The 13,795-nt window shown below is 68.3% G+C and overlaps 2 protein-coding genes across 4 annotated transcripts; both read right to left on the bottom strand.

Annotated features, from left to right (window-relative positions):
- Positions 1–858: 858 nt before the first annotated feature.
- PLEKHH3 (pleckstrin homology, MyTH4 and FERM domain containing H3) lies at positions 859–7,709 on the bottom strand. Of its 3 annotated transcripts, none has more exons than XM_054176949.1 (11): positions 7,432–7,709; positions 5,261–5,316; positions 4,509–4,597; positions 4,133–4,327; positions 3,818–3,975; positions 2,785–2,908; positions 2,345–2,642; positions 2,032–2,239; positions 1,679–1,815; positions 1,433–1,553; positions 859–1,345 (listed from the first exon to the last, which is right to left on the bottom strand). In XM_054176949.1, the coding sequence occupies exons 1-11, from the start codon at positions 7,579–7,581 to the stop codon at positions 881–883; spliced, it is 2,001 nt and encodes a 666-aa protein (XP_054032924.1). In that variant the 5' UTR covers positions 7,582–7,709; the 3' UTR covers positions 859–880. The 3 variants fall into 3 exon arrangements, with proteins under 3 accessions (XP_054032924.1, XP_054032925.1, XP_054032926.1); XM_054176950.1 differs by having other exon boundaries at positions 1,688–1,815; XM_054176951.1 differs by lacking the exons at positions 2,785–2,908; positions 3,818–3,975.
- Positions 7,710–9,882: 2,173 nt separating this feature from the next.
- CCR10 (C-C motif chemokine receptor 10) lies at positions 9,883–11,944 on the bottom strand. The gene is made up of 2 exons (XM_054176927.1): positions 11,834–11,944; positions 9,883–10,965 (listed from the first exon to the last, which is right to left on the bottom strand). Exons 1-2 carry the CDS (start codon positions 11,843–11,845, stop codon positions 9,883–9,885), a joined length of 1,095 nt encoding a protein of 364 aa, XP_054032902.1. The 5' UTR covers positions 11,846–11,944.
- Positions 11,945–13,795: the final 1,851 nt, after the last annotated feature.

Raw genomic sequence — 13,795 nt, 5'->3', positions numbered from 1 at the left:
GCAGCAGCCGGGGCGTGGGCAGAGCTGGGCAGCACAAGCGCTGCAGGCGAAGGCACCGGGACACAAAGAACAGGGATGGGCCTGGGGGCGGCACAGGGTGGGTCCACAGCACGGTGGCCCTGCTGCCCTCCAGGGAAAGTGCTGGGAGCCGTGGGGAGCACGGACACCTCGAAATAAATTAAGGAAGTAACCAAAAAGGCAACAGCGGTGTGGGGAGTGAGCCTCTGCCCCCTGCTCTGGGAGCGGCTGGGCACCAGCACAGGACTGCCAGGCTCAGCCACCCTCCCCACGCTGTCCATCAGGAGCACCCTGCATGGCCACTCTGGCCACTGGGCTACCTGGGGAAGGAGCCCAGGGGTGGCCCGTGCAGCCAGGGCCCGGCTGTGGGGCAGAGCCCCTGGGGCAGTATGGCAGGGGCTGAGGCTGGGGGGCTTGTGGCCGGCTCCTGGGGCTGGGGGGGCTGCCGGGTGCCAGTGGAAGTGAGGTATGTGTTGAGCAGCTGGGCGATCTCGTCCACCTGCGGGCAGAGACACTCTGGGTCACCCTGGGCGCCCTGCAGGCCCCCGGGGCAAGGAGCGACGGAGGCACAGCGGCCTCATACCTGCGAGGTCTCGAAGAGCAGGTCCCGGTCCTCCACCGAGAGGCGGAAGGTGCTGCTGTCCGAGGCGCCGAAGGAGGAGATGCGGCCGTAGCCGAAGCTGTCCAAGGGCTCCAGCTCCCCCGGCTTGTAGAGCGAGACGGCCTTGGCCCCGATGCCCAGCCACAGCCGCTGCGGCCCGGCCTCCAGGGGGCTCTGCGAAGAGAGGGGTCAGGGCTGCCCGCTGCCAGGGCTGCCCGCTGCCAGGGCTGCCCGCTGCCAGCGCCGTCCGCCGCCCCCCTGTCATCCCCCGGGCCTCACCGCACGCAGGTCGACGTCGAAGAGCGTGGAGCCGAAGCCAGGCCACTCCCGCACCAGTGCCACGTAGGCAGCCATGGCCTCGGGCCGGCCCATGCCCTGCAGCAGCTTCCACTTCTCCACGATGGCGGCCACGGTGCTGGCCCCCTCCTCCCGCAGGCGGCCCCGCAGGCGCTGGTCCCGCTCCGCCCTCTGCTTCGCCAGCGCCTGCCCCCAGAGCCCCCCGGCCAGCAGCCCCGCACGCAGCCGAGCCCCCCGGCACTTGGCGGTGCGGGGTCGGGGGGGCGGCAGCCGCGCGTGGAGCGCACGGGGCGGGAACAGCTCCTCCAGGCGCGGGCAGGGAGCGTGGGTGGAGAAGTCGCTGTTGAGGCTCTGCAGGCGCAGGGCCGCCAGCGTCTGCAGCGTCTCCTCCGACGTGGGCACATAGCCACGCAGCACCATCTCGTGTGCCTGCGGGAGAGGGGAGTGAGGCAGCGTGCGCTGGCCACCCCAGCGCGGCACAGCATGGGGGCACAGCCACCCCCTCATGGCACTTACCTGCTCAAAGAGCAGGGCGAACTCCAGGCTGTCCCGCGGGACGTTGTCTGTGTCCAGGAAGCCGTAGTGCTTGAAGCAGAGCCGGCACGGAGGGTCCTGCTCCCGCTGCTCCCCCGCCAGGCTGCAGCGCAGGGGGTCAGTCCCATCAGCGTGGGGGCAAGCGGAGGGGGAAGGTGTCCGCACACCAACCCCTCCCACCATGGCCCCCGGCCCTGCTCCCCCCAGGCAGCAGCAGAGGATATTTACTTTTCAAACCTGGTGAGGACGTCGGCCAGCAGCGTGGTGTTGCCCACAGGCTGCTCACGCCGCCGTGACTGCTCGTAGAGCGCAAAGAGGTTGGGGCTCTGGGACAGCCCCAGGCGGGACACCAGCTCCTGGGCCACCTGGGCGAGACAAAGGCAACCGACGGTGACCACACATCCCTGGCCACGGCGCTCAGGGCTGTAAAGGGACACAGACAGGTCATGGCGGGAAAAGGCAGGCGGCCCCCGGGCCCTCTCCACCGTGGTGCAGCCGGGAGAGACCCACCAGAGCCCCTCCCCTCCCACGACACGTTGCCGACCCGAAGCCCCCTGCCCAGGCTGGCTGTAGACCCTCACCTCCTCGGCCGTGGTGTGGGAGCTGATGGCCACACGGCAGGCAGCAGCACCCGGGCAGTGCACGGTGCAGATCATCTCCTGCCGCCGCATCAGCACCAGGATCTCCTCCAGGGAGGGGACACACTGCCGCCCCTTGGTCTTCCCCAGCGCCTCCCGGATGAAGCTGGCGTACTTGGCCATCTCCGAGGCGGGGAACCGGCTCTCCGTCCTGCCAGAGACCCAGGGCGGTCACAGCGGCACCGACCCAGCGGAGCCCAGCACTTGGCCAGCTCCCTGCCGCGGCTGGCGCCCGGCGGCTCTTGCCAGCACTTGCCTGTCCAGGTGGAAGCGCAGGAAGCGCAGGACGGGTGGGGAGGGCAGGAAGGTGCAGCTCATGCAGGTGAGCAGCTGCCAGTAGTGCAGGTCGCCCTGCCCGCCCGGCGCCGGCGGCTCCGTGGTCTGCTTCACCAGCTGGCAGTAGATCTCATCCACCAGCGGCGGCAGGTCCAGGCAGGTCTGCAGGACGCCCTGCATCAGCGGCACCGGGTCCTGCTCTGACTCCAGCTGCTGCAGCGAGTTGAAGAGCTTCACGGCCTCGTCACGCAGCGTGCTGTAGCCGCGGGGCCCAGGGGCTGCGGGACGGGATGGGGGTTAACGGTCCCAGGGGCTTTTGCAGGCTCCCCTGCCCTCAGCCAAACACTGCTTGGGGCCCAGCCCAGCCCCCAGCCATTGCTCCCACCAGCCCAGGCCTTGTGCCCCTTGCCCATCCCTCACCACTTTGGTTCAGGCTGCCGTAGGGGAAGGGCAGCAAAGGAGCATAGAGGGGGCTGCTGGTGTAGCGCAGGATGGGGTTGCAGCGGTAAATCTGCTCCAGGACCTCGGGGCTGCTGCAGTGCTCCTGAGAGGGCAAAGCAATAGCAGCAGCTGCAGAAGGCCCAGCTGAGTGCCCAGCACAGGCACCCACAGCTGGCCCAGGGCACAAGACCACAGCTGTCCATCGCAGCCCTGCCTGGCTGCAGGCAGCCCGGTGCCACAGGCAGCCTGATGCCACAGGCAGCCCGATGCCGCAGGCAGCCCGGTGCTGCAGGCAGCCCGGTGCCGCAGGCAGCCCGATGCCACAGGCAGCCCGATGCCGCAGGCAGCCTGATGCCACAGGCAGCCCGGTGCCACAGGCAGCCCGGTGCCGCAGGCAGCCTGATGCCACAGGCAGCCCGGTGCCACAGGCAGCCCGATGCCGCAGGCAGCCCGGTGACACAGGCAGCCCGGTGACACAGGCAGCCCGATGCCGCAGGCAGCCCGGTGCCGCAGGCAGCCCGGTGACGCAGGCAGCCCGGTGCCGCAGGCAGCCCGGTGACACAGGCAGCCCGGTGCCACAGGCAGCCCGATACCGCAGGCAGCCCGGTGCCGCAGGCAGCCCGATACCGCAGGCAGCCCGGTGCCGCAGGCAGCCCGATACCGCAGGCAGCCCGGTGACACAGGCAGCCCGGTGCCGCAGGCAGCCCGATACCGCAGGCAGCCCGATGCCACAGGCAGCCCGGTGCCGCAGGCAGCCCGGTGACACAGGCAGCCCGGTGCCGCAGGCAGCCCGGTGCCACAGGCAGCCCGATACCGCAGGCAGCCCGGTGCCGCAGGCAGCCCGATACCGCAGGCAGCCCGGTGACACAGGCAGCCCGGTGCCGCAGGCAGCCCGATGCCGCAGGCAGCCCGGTGACACAGGCAGCCCGGTGCCGCAGGCAGCCCGGTGACACAGGCAGCCCGGTGCCGCAGGCAGCCCGGTGCCACAGGCAGCCCGGTGCCGCAGGCCCACCTCGATGTCGCGCATCAGCAGCTGGGTGGGTGTCTGGACTGGCGCTTTGCTGTCGATGACCTTCTGCACGGCGCACACCCAGCGCACTGCCTCGCTCAGCTGCTCGGAGTACAGCCGGTAGCAGTGCTTCCTGCCGAACACTGTCACGCTCCAGTAGCCTGTGAGGGGGCACAGCTCACCCACTGCCCACGCAGGACCCCCGACGGGCCAGCTCGACACCCCGCGGCCCCGCTTGGCCCCTCGAGACTGGGAGAGAGGTGTGGGACGCGAGGGGCTGCGAAGGCACAGCCTGGCCGAGGGGTGCAGGCACCCCACCTGTGTCCTTGTAGGTCTGTTTGTCCGGCCAGAGCACGGCGCAGAGGCTGGTGAGCACCAGGGAGCCCAGGCGCCGCGCCCCCTTCTCGTTGCTGCTGTAGTAGTCCAGGGAGTCAGGCGTCAGCACGAACCAGTACCTCCGAGGCCGGATCCAAGGGGTCTTGACGCCACCCCGCACCTCCCGCTGCAGCCAGCCTGGGGACGGAAAGCCTCAGCCCCCACCGCTGGCACCTCTGCCCCACCGGCTCCCCAGCACAGAGCCAGCTCTGCCTGACATCGGCCCAGCTGCTGCCCCCGGTCCTCTGTGACAGGATTCAGCCACAACCGGGGCCCAGTCCTGCCCACCCCAGCTGTGCCCCAGCCCAGCTGCGGTCACCTTTCACCAGAGCATCAGAGTCATCCTCCACCGGCCCCGGGCCCTTCTCCGCAATGAGGCTGCGCATCTCCTCCGCAACGAGCAGGGACCTGGGGACGACAGGGCTGAGCTCAGGTGCCTGTGGGTACCAACCACAGCCCTTGAGTGGAGAGCCAGCTTGGAAGCTGAGGTGAGCTGGGTCCCAAGGGGCTCCAGGCACCCACAACCCCACGGTGGGAACACGGCAGAGCCACGGGCTGCAGATGACCCTGGCTAAAAATAAGCTGTTTGCAGTCGCAGCCCTGCCAAGGAATTTGGAAAATGAACAACCAGGAAGGAATGTTGGCAGCGGTGTCGGCACTGGGAGGATGGGGAGCGAGCAGGCTGATGTGCCCCAGCACCCCATCTTTCTGGGCACATGCCACCCCAGGGCACAGCCTCTGCCAGTGCACATAGCCCAGCAGAGCCTTCTGGCACAGGAGGAGCCTTGAATGGCCCCTGACAGCCTGCAGCAGCCAAGACATCTGGCACGGCAGAGAGATGCAGACGTGTCCAAGGATGCACCAGGGGTGGGGATGGAGCATGGCAGTCCCAGCTCTGCCATCCTCTGCTCTACCCAACAGCCCAGCACAGCATGGTGCCAGCCCTTTTGGGCGAGACGGTGCAGTGCACACCAGCACCAGTGCCTCCTGCCACAGTGTGCCAGGCCCCCACCCCCAGCAACACCATGTGAGATGTGATGGGATGCCCACAGGCTGAAGGAGGTCACTCACCGCTCTGAGCCACTGCTGCTGCGGGTGGGCTGGCTCAGGCTCACCTCCAGGGACCCCTGCAGAGGAAGGAGAGACCTCAGCTCCATGCTCACCACCTAGCACTCCCGAACAGACTCTGCTCACCACCCTGCCAGCACCACTCTGGGCCCAGATGAAGAGGCTCATCCCGCTGCCATGAGGCAGGGAGCCCTGGTGCCCCCCGGCCGTAGCTGGGGCACCCCGGGGGTGCAGGGGCAGCCGTGGCACAGTGGCAGCGTGTCCTGGGCTGACCCAGCAGGCTGAGTACCGTGCGGAATTGCACAAGGTCAGTGCTGAGTAATAGCTCAGGGCACAAAGTCCCATTGTGATGCGGCTGACTTCCTGCCCGCGGCGGTGGGACGAGGCACAGGGAAGTCCCTGGCCCTGCAGCGGGACAGGGGATGGCAGGGGATGGTTCCTCCTCGAGCAGCGCCACTCGACGTAGGCAGTGCCACTCACGTGACGGTCCTGGCACACGTGCTGGGGCACGAGGCAGAGCCCAGGCACAGGCAGGCACCGGGGCAGGCAGAGTGGGGTGCAGGCACGTGCAGCACCGGTGCACACTGCTCCAGGAGGGGCATTGGTGCTGCTGCCAGCCGCGGCCCGGCGGGGCAGCCGGAGGCGTGCCAGGCCAGAGCACACCAGGGAATGCCAGGAAAAAGAGATGGCTGCTAAAAATAGAGATGCAGGTACGGCTGCGCCGTGGGGCAGGCCAGCACCGCTGACCCGTGGCATTAAAGGCACCTGTCACAGTGTCGGCCCACACACAGGGACAGCTCCTGCAGCGACCACCTGCCGCCAAGGCTAGGGAGGGTTCCGCATGCTCCTGCGTGGCTGCAGGCACCGAGACAGCGCCCAGCTCCTTGCCCGCGGGAGCAGGCAGCGGTGGTGGCGGTCGGCTCCTTCTCAGGGATATAAATAAGTGGGAAGGGAGCTGCAGTGGCAGGGACAGAAGAGCTGCTCCCACGCTCCCAGGAAGGGGTGGCTGCCACTGCGGGTTGCTGAGGACCCCTGGCTACAGCAGAGGGCTCCCGGGGGAGCTGGCGTCACAGCCGCCCACGCCAGCCTGGACCTCTGGAGCCGGCACGGCCCATGGGACAGGGGAAGCCCAAAGACAGCTCCTGCCATTGCCATGTCCTTGGCACTGCCGTCTGCACCCAGCTCCAGCCCTGCCCCTGTTCCCTGTGCCCACTGTCCCGTGGGGCTGGCACTGCAAAAGGAGTCTCACTGCCAGGTGACAGCCGGTGTGAAGGGCTCGGGGGTGTCACCTCCCTGCGCAGCCAGGGCAGCCCAGGGCTGCGCTGAGGACCCCACGGTGGGCCACGGCGAGCGGGACCGGGCCGTCACCACCCTCATGTCTCCTCCAGGTAAGGAGACTGTTCCGTGGCCCCGGCTGCGGGAGGCAGCCGAGACAGGCAAAAAGAAGACCTGGGAGCCGCAGTCCCCCAGCACTATCTGCCGTGCCCCACGCAGCCTGGCTGGAGGAAGTGCCGGTTTCCGCCGCTTCGCTTCCCCAAACAGAGGAAGCAGCCGGAGCGGAGAGATCCCGGCCTGCTGCCCGCGCCGGCACGTGCTGCCGGGGCGTTCGTACCGGGAACAGCCCCGGCCTGCTCCGGCAGGCCCGCGGAACCCGCCCGCCGGGGCCCCTCCGCACCCTGAACAACCGACCTCGACAGCGGCTCAGGGCAGGTACGGCGCTGCTGCGGGATCCGCCACCGCAGCCGCACGGCCCCTGCCCCGAGGAGACGGCAAACGAAAGGCAGCATCGGACAGCACCGGGATCCGCTGCCTACCCGGCCCTGGCTGCACCCCAGCACCCGACGGACGCCCTGGCAAGGCTAGGGCCCCGCATCGGCCGCAGCTCCGCTGGACCCAGCACCCCTCGGCTCTGCCTCGAGAGCTTCGGGACACCACGCAGCCGCCGGGCCGACCCCCTGCCGCGCCCCGACAGGACCCCCGGGATGGCGGCGGGGACGCGCTGAGGGCAGCCTGGCGTGGGGACCGGCGGGGCTACGACCGGGCAGGCGGCGGCCGCGATCACCGGGGCGGCGGGGACCGTGGAGGGAACCGGGGCCAGGAAGAGCCGATCTCAGAAGCGGCTCCGGTGCCCGTCCCGGTGCCTGTCTCGGTGCCCGTCCCGGTGCCAGTCCCACCTGGTCTCCCTGGGCGCGGAGCTCGAAGGACGCCTCCTCCTCTTCGGCCTCGCCGTCCGCTTCCCGATCGGCCTCGCCGTAGTCCCGCCGCAGCAGGGTGAAGCCTTGCCGGCAGCAGAGCAACCACCACAGCCCGCCTGGGAACGGCATTGCCCCGCCGACACCGGACGGGACGCGACGGCACCGGGACGGGACGGGTCCGGCCCGCCGCCCTCCCGCGTCGCGCCGTGCACCGGCCCCAGCCGCCGCGACCGGCCCCGCCGCCGCCCCGGGCGGGTCGGACCGGGCGCGTCACCGGCGCCCGCCAATCGCTGCGCGCGGCCCGGGGCGGAGCCAGCGCTCCCGGGGCGGCGGGGCGGCCGCTTGCGTCATGTGCCGGGCGGGGGCGCGCGCCGCACGGGGGGGGATGCCGCGGGCCGGTGCTGCCGGAGCCACAGCCGGCAGGGGCACCGTCTGCACCCGGCGTGGGCACTGCCACCGGGCACCGGCCAGCCCCGGGGCTCCACTGGACACGGCGTCGAGCTGCCGTCGGCACCGGCGTCATTTGTGGCGCCAGCCCCTCCGTGCTGCGGCACCGGCGCTTCTGCCGGGACAGCAGCCGAGGCCCAGCCGTATGCCAGTGGGCAGGAGGTCACCGTGCTCGGGCAGGCCTGTGCCACCGGCCCTCGCAGTACCTTCTCACGAGAGGAGCTGGCAGAAGGGGCTAGTGGCAAGGCCGTACCCGGTGCCACCGTGAAGTGGCACAGCTGAAACTGGGCCTGGGCCTCGCCCGGTGGCACAGAGTTCTGCGGCAGCCCCAAGCCCTGTATGCCATGGCAGTGCCCGGCCCCAGCCCTGCTGCCGGATCCCCAGCAGGGGTTAAGCAGCTCGGCTACAGCCCTGGCTCTGCTACAGCTGCTGGGTCAACACCGGCTCTGGGAGCCTGCGGTGCTGGGATGCGCACGCAGGAAGCGCCGGCTGCCAGCTCCCTCCCACGCAGCCAGCACCGGGCCTGGGCCGGGGCTTGAGCTCTGCTCTGAGGCCGCCAATGCAGACCAGGGCACTGCGACCGTGCCCTCTTGCCACGGTGGGGGATGTGGGGAGATGGTGGCACAGCTGCATGGGCAGCAGAGAAAGGGATCAGAGCCGTTGGAAGCCGCTGGCTTGGCAGGGAGTGGGGCAGCTGTGCTGTTGGCCAGGGACTGCCAGAATCCGGCCCTTGCTCCCTCCGGCAGCAGGGTCAGCACAGGCTGTGGGGGACGGGCGCTCAGCACCCCAGCCCTGCGGCTGCTTACTCAGCAGTAATCACTCTTCCGGCCCACGAAATGTCTTCTCTCCACCGGCACTGAGCTAATCCAGAGCAGGAGCCTGGGGGGGAGCCCGGGCAGGACCCAGAGGAGCTTCCCTGCACGTCCAAGCTGGTATTCCACTCAGCTGGGCTCAGCGCACAGGGCTGCTGCATGGCCCTAGGTATTGCTGGCCAGTGGCCGTGTGCCATTCGGCATGGTGCCAGCCCCGTGGGGGTGGAGGTATCTGAATCATGCCAGCCCCAGCCACGGTGCTCTGGTCCTGTGGGAGGTGGGAGCTACTGGGCCAGGCTGTGCCAAGGCAGAGGAGCTTGTGCAGGAAGTTGGGGGAGGAGGAGAGGAAAGTCCCTCTGGCTCTTCTGGCCTCCAGCCCCTGGAGGGGGCTTCCAGCTGGACCCAGGATACTTTCTTTCCACGGCGGCTTCTATTGTCACCAGCCCAGTAAGCCCCAGCCCGTCTGGCACCGTGCCTGGAGGGATGATGGTGTGGGCTGTACTGGCGGACGACCTCCGCTCAGAGGGGAATGAGTGTGCCAGACCCGAACATACCCCTACAGTTCCCCAGAGCCACCGTGGAGCACCTGCCAGTCCCTGCACTGTCTTCTCGCCCCGTTCCGCGGCCTGGCTCCTCCGTGTCCAGGCACAGCCGCGGGGACAGGCAGGGACAGGCGAGGGACCGGCGGCGGGGGAGGGGACCAGGCAGGGACGCGACGCGCGGCGTTTTGCCGCCGCCTGCCGGCCGCCCCGGGCAGCGCCCGCTCGGTGCGCCCCGCTCCCCGGCCCAGCAAACTCCCCCGCAGCAGCGCCCCACGCTTCCCCGGGACAGCCCTGGTCCGCACGGACACGGCGCTGGGGCAGCGGGGCTCGACCGGGGTTTATTGTGAGCGAGGCACCAGCTGCCCCCTCGGTCTCTCCTGTGCGCATCCACCCCGCGCTCACTGCCACCACAGAGCCCCCCCTCAGCACGCGTGACACCGCACAGAGCACGCGTGACGCCGCACGGTGCCCTGCAGCGCAGTGACATCGCACAGCCCCCTGCAGCGCGCATGACATCGCAGGGTCCTCCCGAGAGGCCCAGGCAGCGCTCCTGCGCGCTGTGGGGCTGCTCTTGCCCACGTGTGAGCAGGCACCGTGCGGGTCGTGCCCCGGCCGTGGGCACTGTGTCCCTACATAATGTCCTGGCAGGTGGAGAGCGACGCCCGCCGGCGGGGACTGGGGCAGCCTGGGCAGCGTGGCTCGAGGGGCCCCACGCAGCCAGCATCGCTTGCCAGCAGCCACAGTTCCCGGCGGAAGCGCTGGCCCAGGAAGGCATAGAGCAGGGGGTTGAGGCAGCAGCGCAGGTAGGCCAGGCCGCCCGTCACCAGCAGTGCCAGGTCCTTGCGGCGGCTCTGGGCACAGGTCACCTCCCAGCTGGCCAGCAGCTCAGCTGTGTCCAGCAGCACCATCAGGCTGTGGGGCAGCTGCAGGGCCACGAACACCAGCACGAGGGCCAGCAGCACCCGCAGTGCTCGGTGAGGCTGGGCACCACGAGCTGCCAGCAGCGTTCGGGCCACAGCGGCGTAGCAGCTCACCATCACTAGGAAGGGCACTGCGAAGCCCAGCACCACCTGCACCACGTTGGTGGTCCCCCGGGCCACCCGTGACACTGCGCTGGGGAAGACGACTCGGCAGAGCTGGAGACCCTGGTGCTGCTCCGCTTGGCCGTAGACAAACTGGGGCAGTGCCAGCAGCAGTGCCAGCAGCCAGGCCAGTCCTGCTGTCAGCCAGCCGTGGCGGCGAGCCCTGGGGCGCAGGCGGCATGCAGCTGGCACCCTCACGATGGCCACATAGCGATCCACACTGATGCAGGTGAGGAAGAGGAAGCCGCTGTAAAAGTTGAGGGCATAGAGGCCCTGCAGCGCCTTGCAGGCAGCCGTGCCTGGGGACCAGCCCTGCAGCGTGTTGGTGACGGCAAAGGGCAGGGTGAGGAGCAGCAGGAGGTCAGACAGGGCAAGGTGCAGCAGGCAGATGTCGGTCACACTGTGTGCCCGGCGGTAGCGAGTGTGAGTGAGCAGCACCAGCCCATTGCCCACTGCGCCTAGCAGCGAGAGCAGCAGGTAGGCAGCAGGCTGGTAGGCACGGGCGAAGTCCTGCACTGCCTGCTTCTCACAGAGCTCGGGCAGCATGGCCTCCTCCCACGAGCTGTGGTACTCCCAGGGGTAGAAGTCAGTGGTGGCAGTTGGCTCCATCACGATGGGGCTGGGGGTCACCTGTGAAGAGTAAAACTGAGCAAGGGATGCTCAGAGGTGGCAGCCAGATGCCTCCTCCCCCAGATCCATCACCACCTCTGGCCCTGCACTCAGTGCAGTTTCTGTCTTGCACTCAGCCCGAGGCAGCTGCAGGTTTGCAGCTGCAGGTTTGCTGTGCTCAGTCATTGCGAGAGCAGCTGTGTGCTTCCCCTGCAGCGCAGAGCGGGCAGGGAGACGTGACCCCAGCCACGGTGTTCCTGGCACAGCACCACCCCCAACAGCTAAGCGTGTCCCCACCACGGGGGAGCTGCTCCTGATGTCCCCTCAGGGCTCCATTCTGGCATCCTCAAGTGGGTGGTTTGGACGGGTTTCCACATGCATCCCTGCAGTGTGCATGGGGACTTGTCCAAGGCAACTACTCACCCATTTATGGCCCTGAGGATCCCGGTGCTGGCACAGCCCCACACTGCCCACTCAGGGATGTCCTAGTGCCTTGCAGCTGTGCACATTGCTCCCAACCTCTTGATCTTTCTCTGGGATGGAGGGACAGCATTGCAGCCACGCAGGTCATGATCCAGCACGGCTCTGCCACAGAGCAGTTTTGCTCTGGAACCTGTCAGTTAGTCCAGGTAGACTCCCCTCATCCCACCACCCACTCTGGGGCTGCAGGTGGGATCTGAAGCCAGTTCTGGGGCACACTGACTCCCCAGTAGCTCCCCCAGCTCCATCCCTGCTCCAAGCCTCAGGGTCCTGCAGCACCAAGTGCTGCCCTGCATTCCCTGGGGTCCAGCCAGCCCATAAGAGAAGTGTTTACAAGCAACAAGAAGAGCCAGCGAGGGTGGTGCCCACCCGGCCCCCCACGAACTCCTCCACTCCACAGCCCCCTCACCTGCTCCTGCATCGTGCAGCCAGACCTTGCCCCTGGCCCGTGGCTCTGGAGCCGTTGGCGTGGTGGAGTTGTGGTCTGACCACGGCGCTGCTGCCGATACCGAGAGCTGTGCAGAGCGCAAGCCCAGCCCTGTGGGAGGGGAGCAAGGGGGCAGGTGTGACCCCGCGCCGCAGCCGGTCCTGCGTCTTCTGCTTGGTGAGCAGCACCTGCGTTCTGGGGACAGAAATAGCAGCTCTGCTCAGCCCTTGTCGTGCTGGGGCCAAGCCTCAGAGCACCCTGCTGGGGGGAGCAGGGCCTGACTGAGGGACTACAGCGCATGCAGGAGACCCCGGCCAACCCTAGGGCTGTTAGTGGCTCCTGAGGAGCTGCTTCTGAGGCCAGAGTGGAGCACGGGCTGCTGTGGGCTGGCAGTAAGCTGGGACCAGCAGAGCTGTGTCTGGTCTGGGAATGGCTCATCCTGATGGGAAACATGGCACTTCCAGGAACTGGGGTGGCCACTGGTGCAGGGCATCTTCCTCATCCAGGTGTCCCAGCCCTGCCCTGCAACTCCTACAACCCACCCCCTATCCCCATGCCCCTCTACCCCCTCACCCCTGTGGCACCAGGCAGGCATCTTGCTGGCTGTTGACAATGGAATTCCTCATTAAAGAGCAGATTGTTTCCTGTGGGGCAGAGGCTCCACGTTCCTCTCCCCAGGCGGGCAGCAAATTGATCCCTGGCTTTGATGGGTTTGTGCTGTTTGCAGCACTAATCCCTCAATCCCCCTTTCTCCCCACCACAACCGACTTTGCTGTGGCTTATCCCAGCTCTGTCTTTGCCTCTCCAGCTGCCTCCAGCCAGGCATGGGGAGCAGGCATAGTTCCTGCCAGCCCCAGGATCTTGCTGTTGGTGCCCACGGGCTGTGGAGTTGCTGGGCTCTGGGTGGAGTGGGGCTGGGCAGAGGCTGGTTCCCTGTGGTGTCAGGATGAGGCTGTGTGGGGCTGTGGCTCTCCTGGGGACGGACTGAGAGGCTCTGTGAGAGTCTGGGGGATGAGAAGGCTGCTGGCCTCATCCCTGGCACATGTCTCCAGCTCCCAGTAGCAGAACTCCCAAAGTGCTCCTGGCTGCTCCATGACCCCATCACACCTGCGGCTTTCTGTTCCCTCTTTCACCCCGACCTCGGTTCTGCCTGAGCACGAAACGGCCCTGGCGGCCGCTGCCTGCAGGTGACACTCACGCTGCCAGGAACCTGCTTGGAGCCAGCTTGGACCCTCAGTGCATCCCCATCCCTTGGAGCTGGGCTTGGGGCTCCTGGGAGCAGGAGGAGTCCTCACAGAGCCAGGGGGATACTGGGTACTGTGGGGCCTGTGAGGCAGGCAATGTATGTAGGTCATGTGGCTGACAGCCCCCTGCCCCCTCCGTGGGTGTCTGGGATGTTTGGGAACAGACAGGGGCTAAATCCCAGCTCACCGCGGGAGAGAACAGTGACCCCAAAACCCGCAGCCCTTAATCTGCAGCTTGATTACAAACGGCTGCAATCAAACGGCTGCCACATCTGCTACGCTCCGCCCCTCCGCTGCTGCAGGCGCTGGGCCACGGCTGGGGGATCACATCTGGGGGGCGCCACGGCTAGGGGATCACATCTCGGAGAAGCCAGGGCGGGGGGCGCACGGCAGGCGGCCCGATGCAAGGGCTCGGGGCAGGGCTGGGCACGGCAGGGGTCGGGGGCTGCAGTTAATGCCCAGGAGCAGACCCACGCGTGTCTGCCCCGCGCTGCCCACGCACTCCTACCCTGAGCCCTCGCAAGCCGCCGCACAAGGACTGGCCACAGACCAGGGGAGCGGTAACTGCACTGGGCCTTGAGCCGAGGACCGGGGAACCCGAGAGGCCCGGAGGGAACATCCCTGGAGGAGCGGCACCGGGGGAGGCTTGTGGGGGCAGAGGCTTAAAGTTGCCCCCAGCCCGGCCCATGCGCCCCCTCCC

The sequence above is a fragment of the Dryobates pubescens genome, chromosome 36 (genome assembly GCF_014839835.1).
Source record: "Dryobates pubescens isolate bDryPub1 chromosome 36, bDryPub1.pri, whole genome shotgun sequence".
NCBI classification, from domain to species: domain Eukaryota; kingdom Metazoa; phylum Chordata; class Aves; order Piciformes; family Picidae; genus Dryobates; species Dryobates pubescens.
Note: the sequence above shows the minus strand (reverse complement) of the source record. Positions and strands in the feature narration are given on the sequence as shown.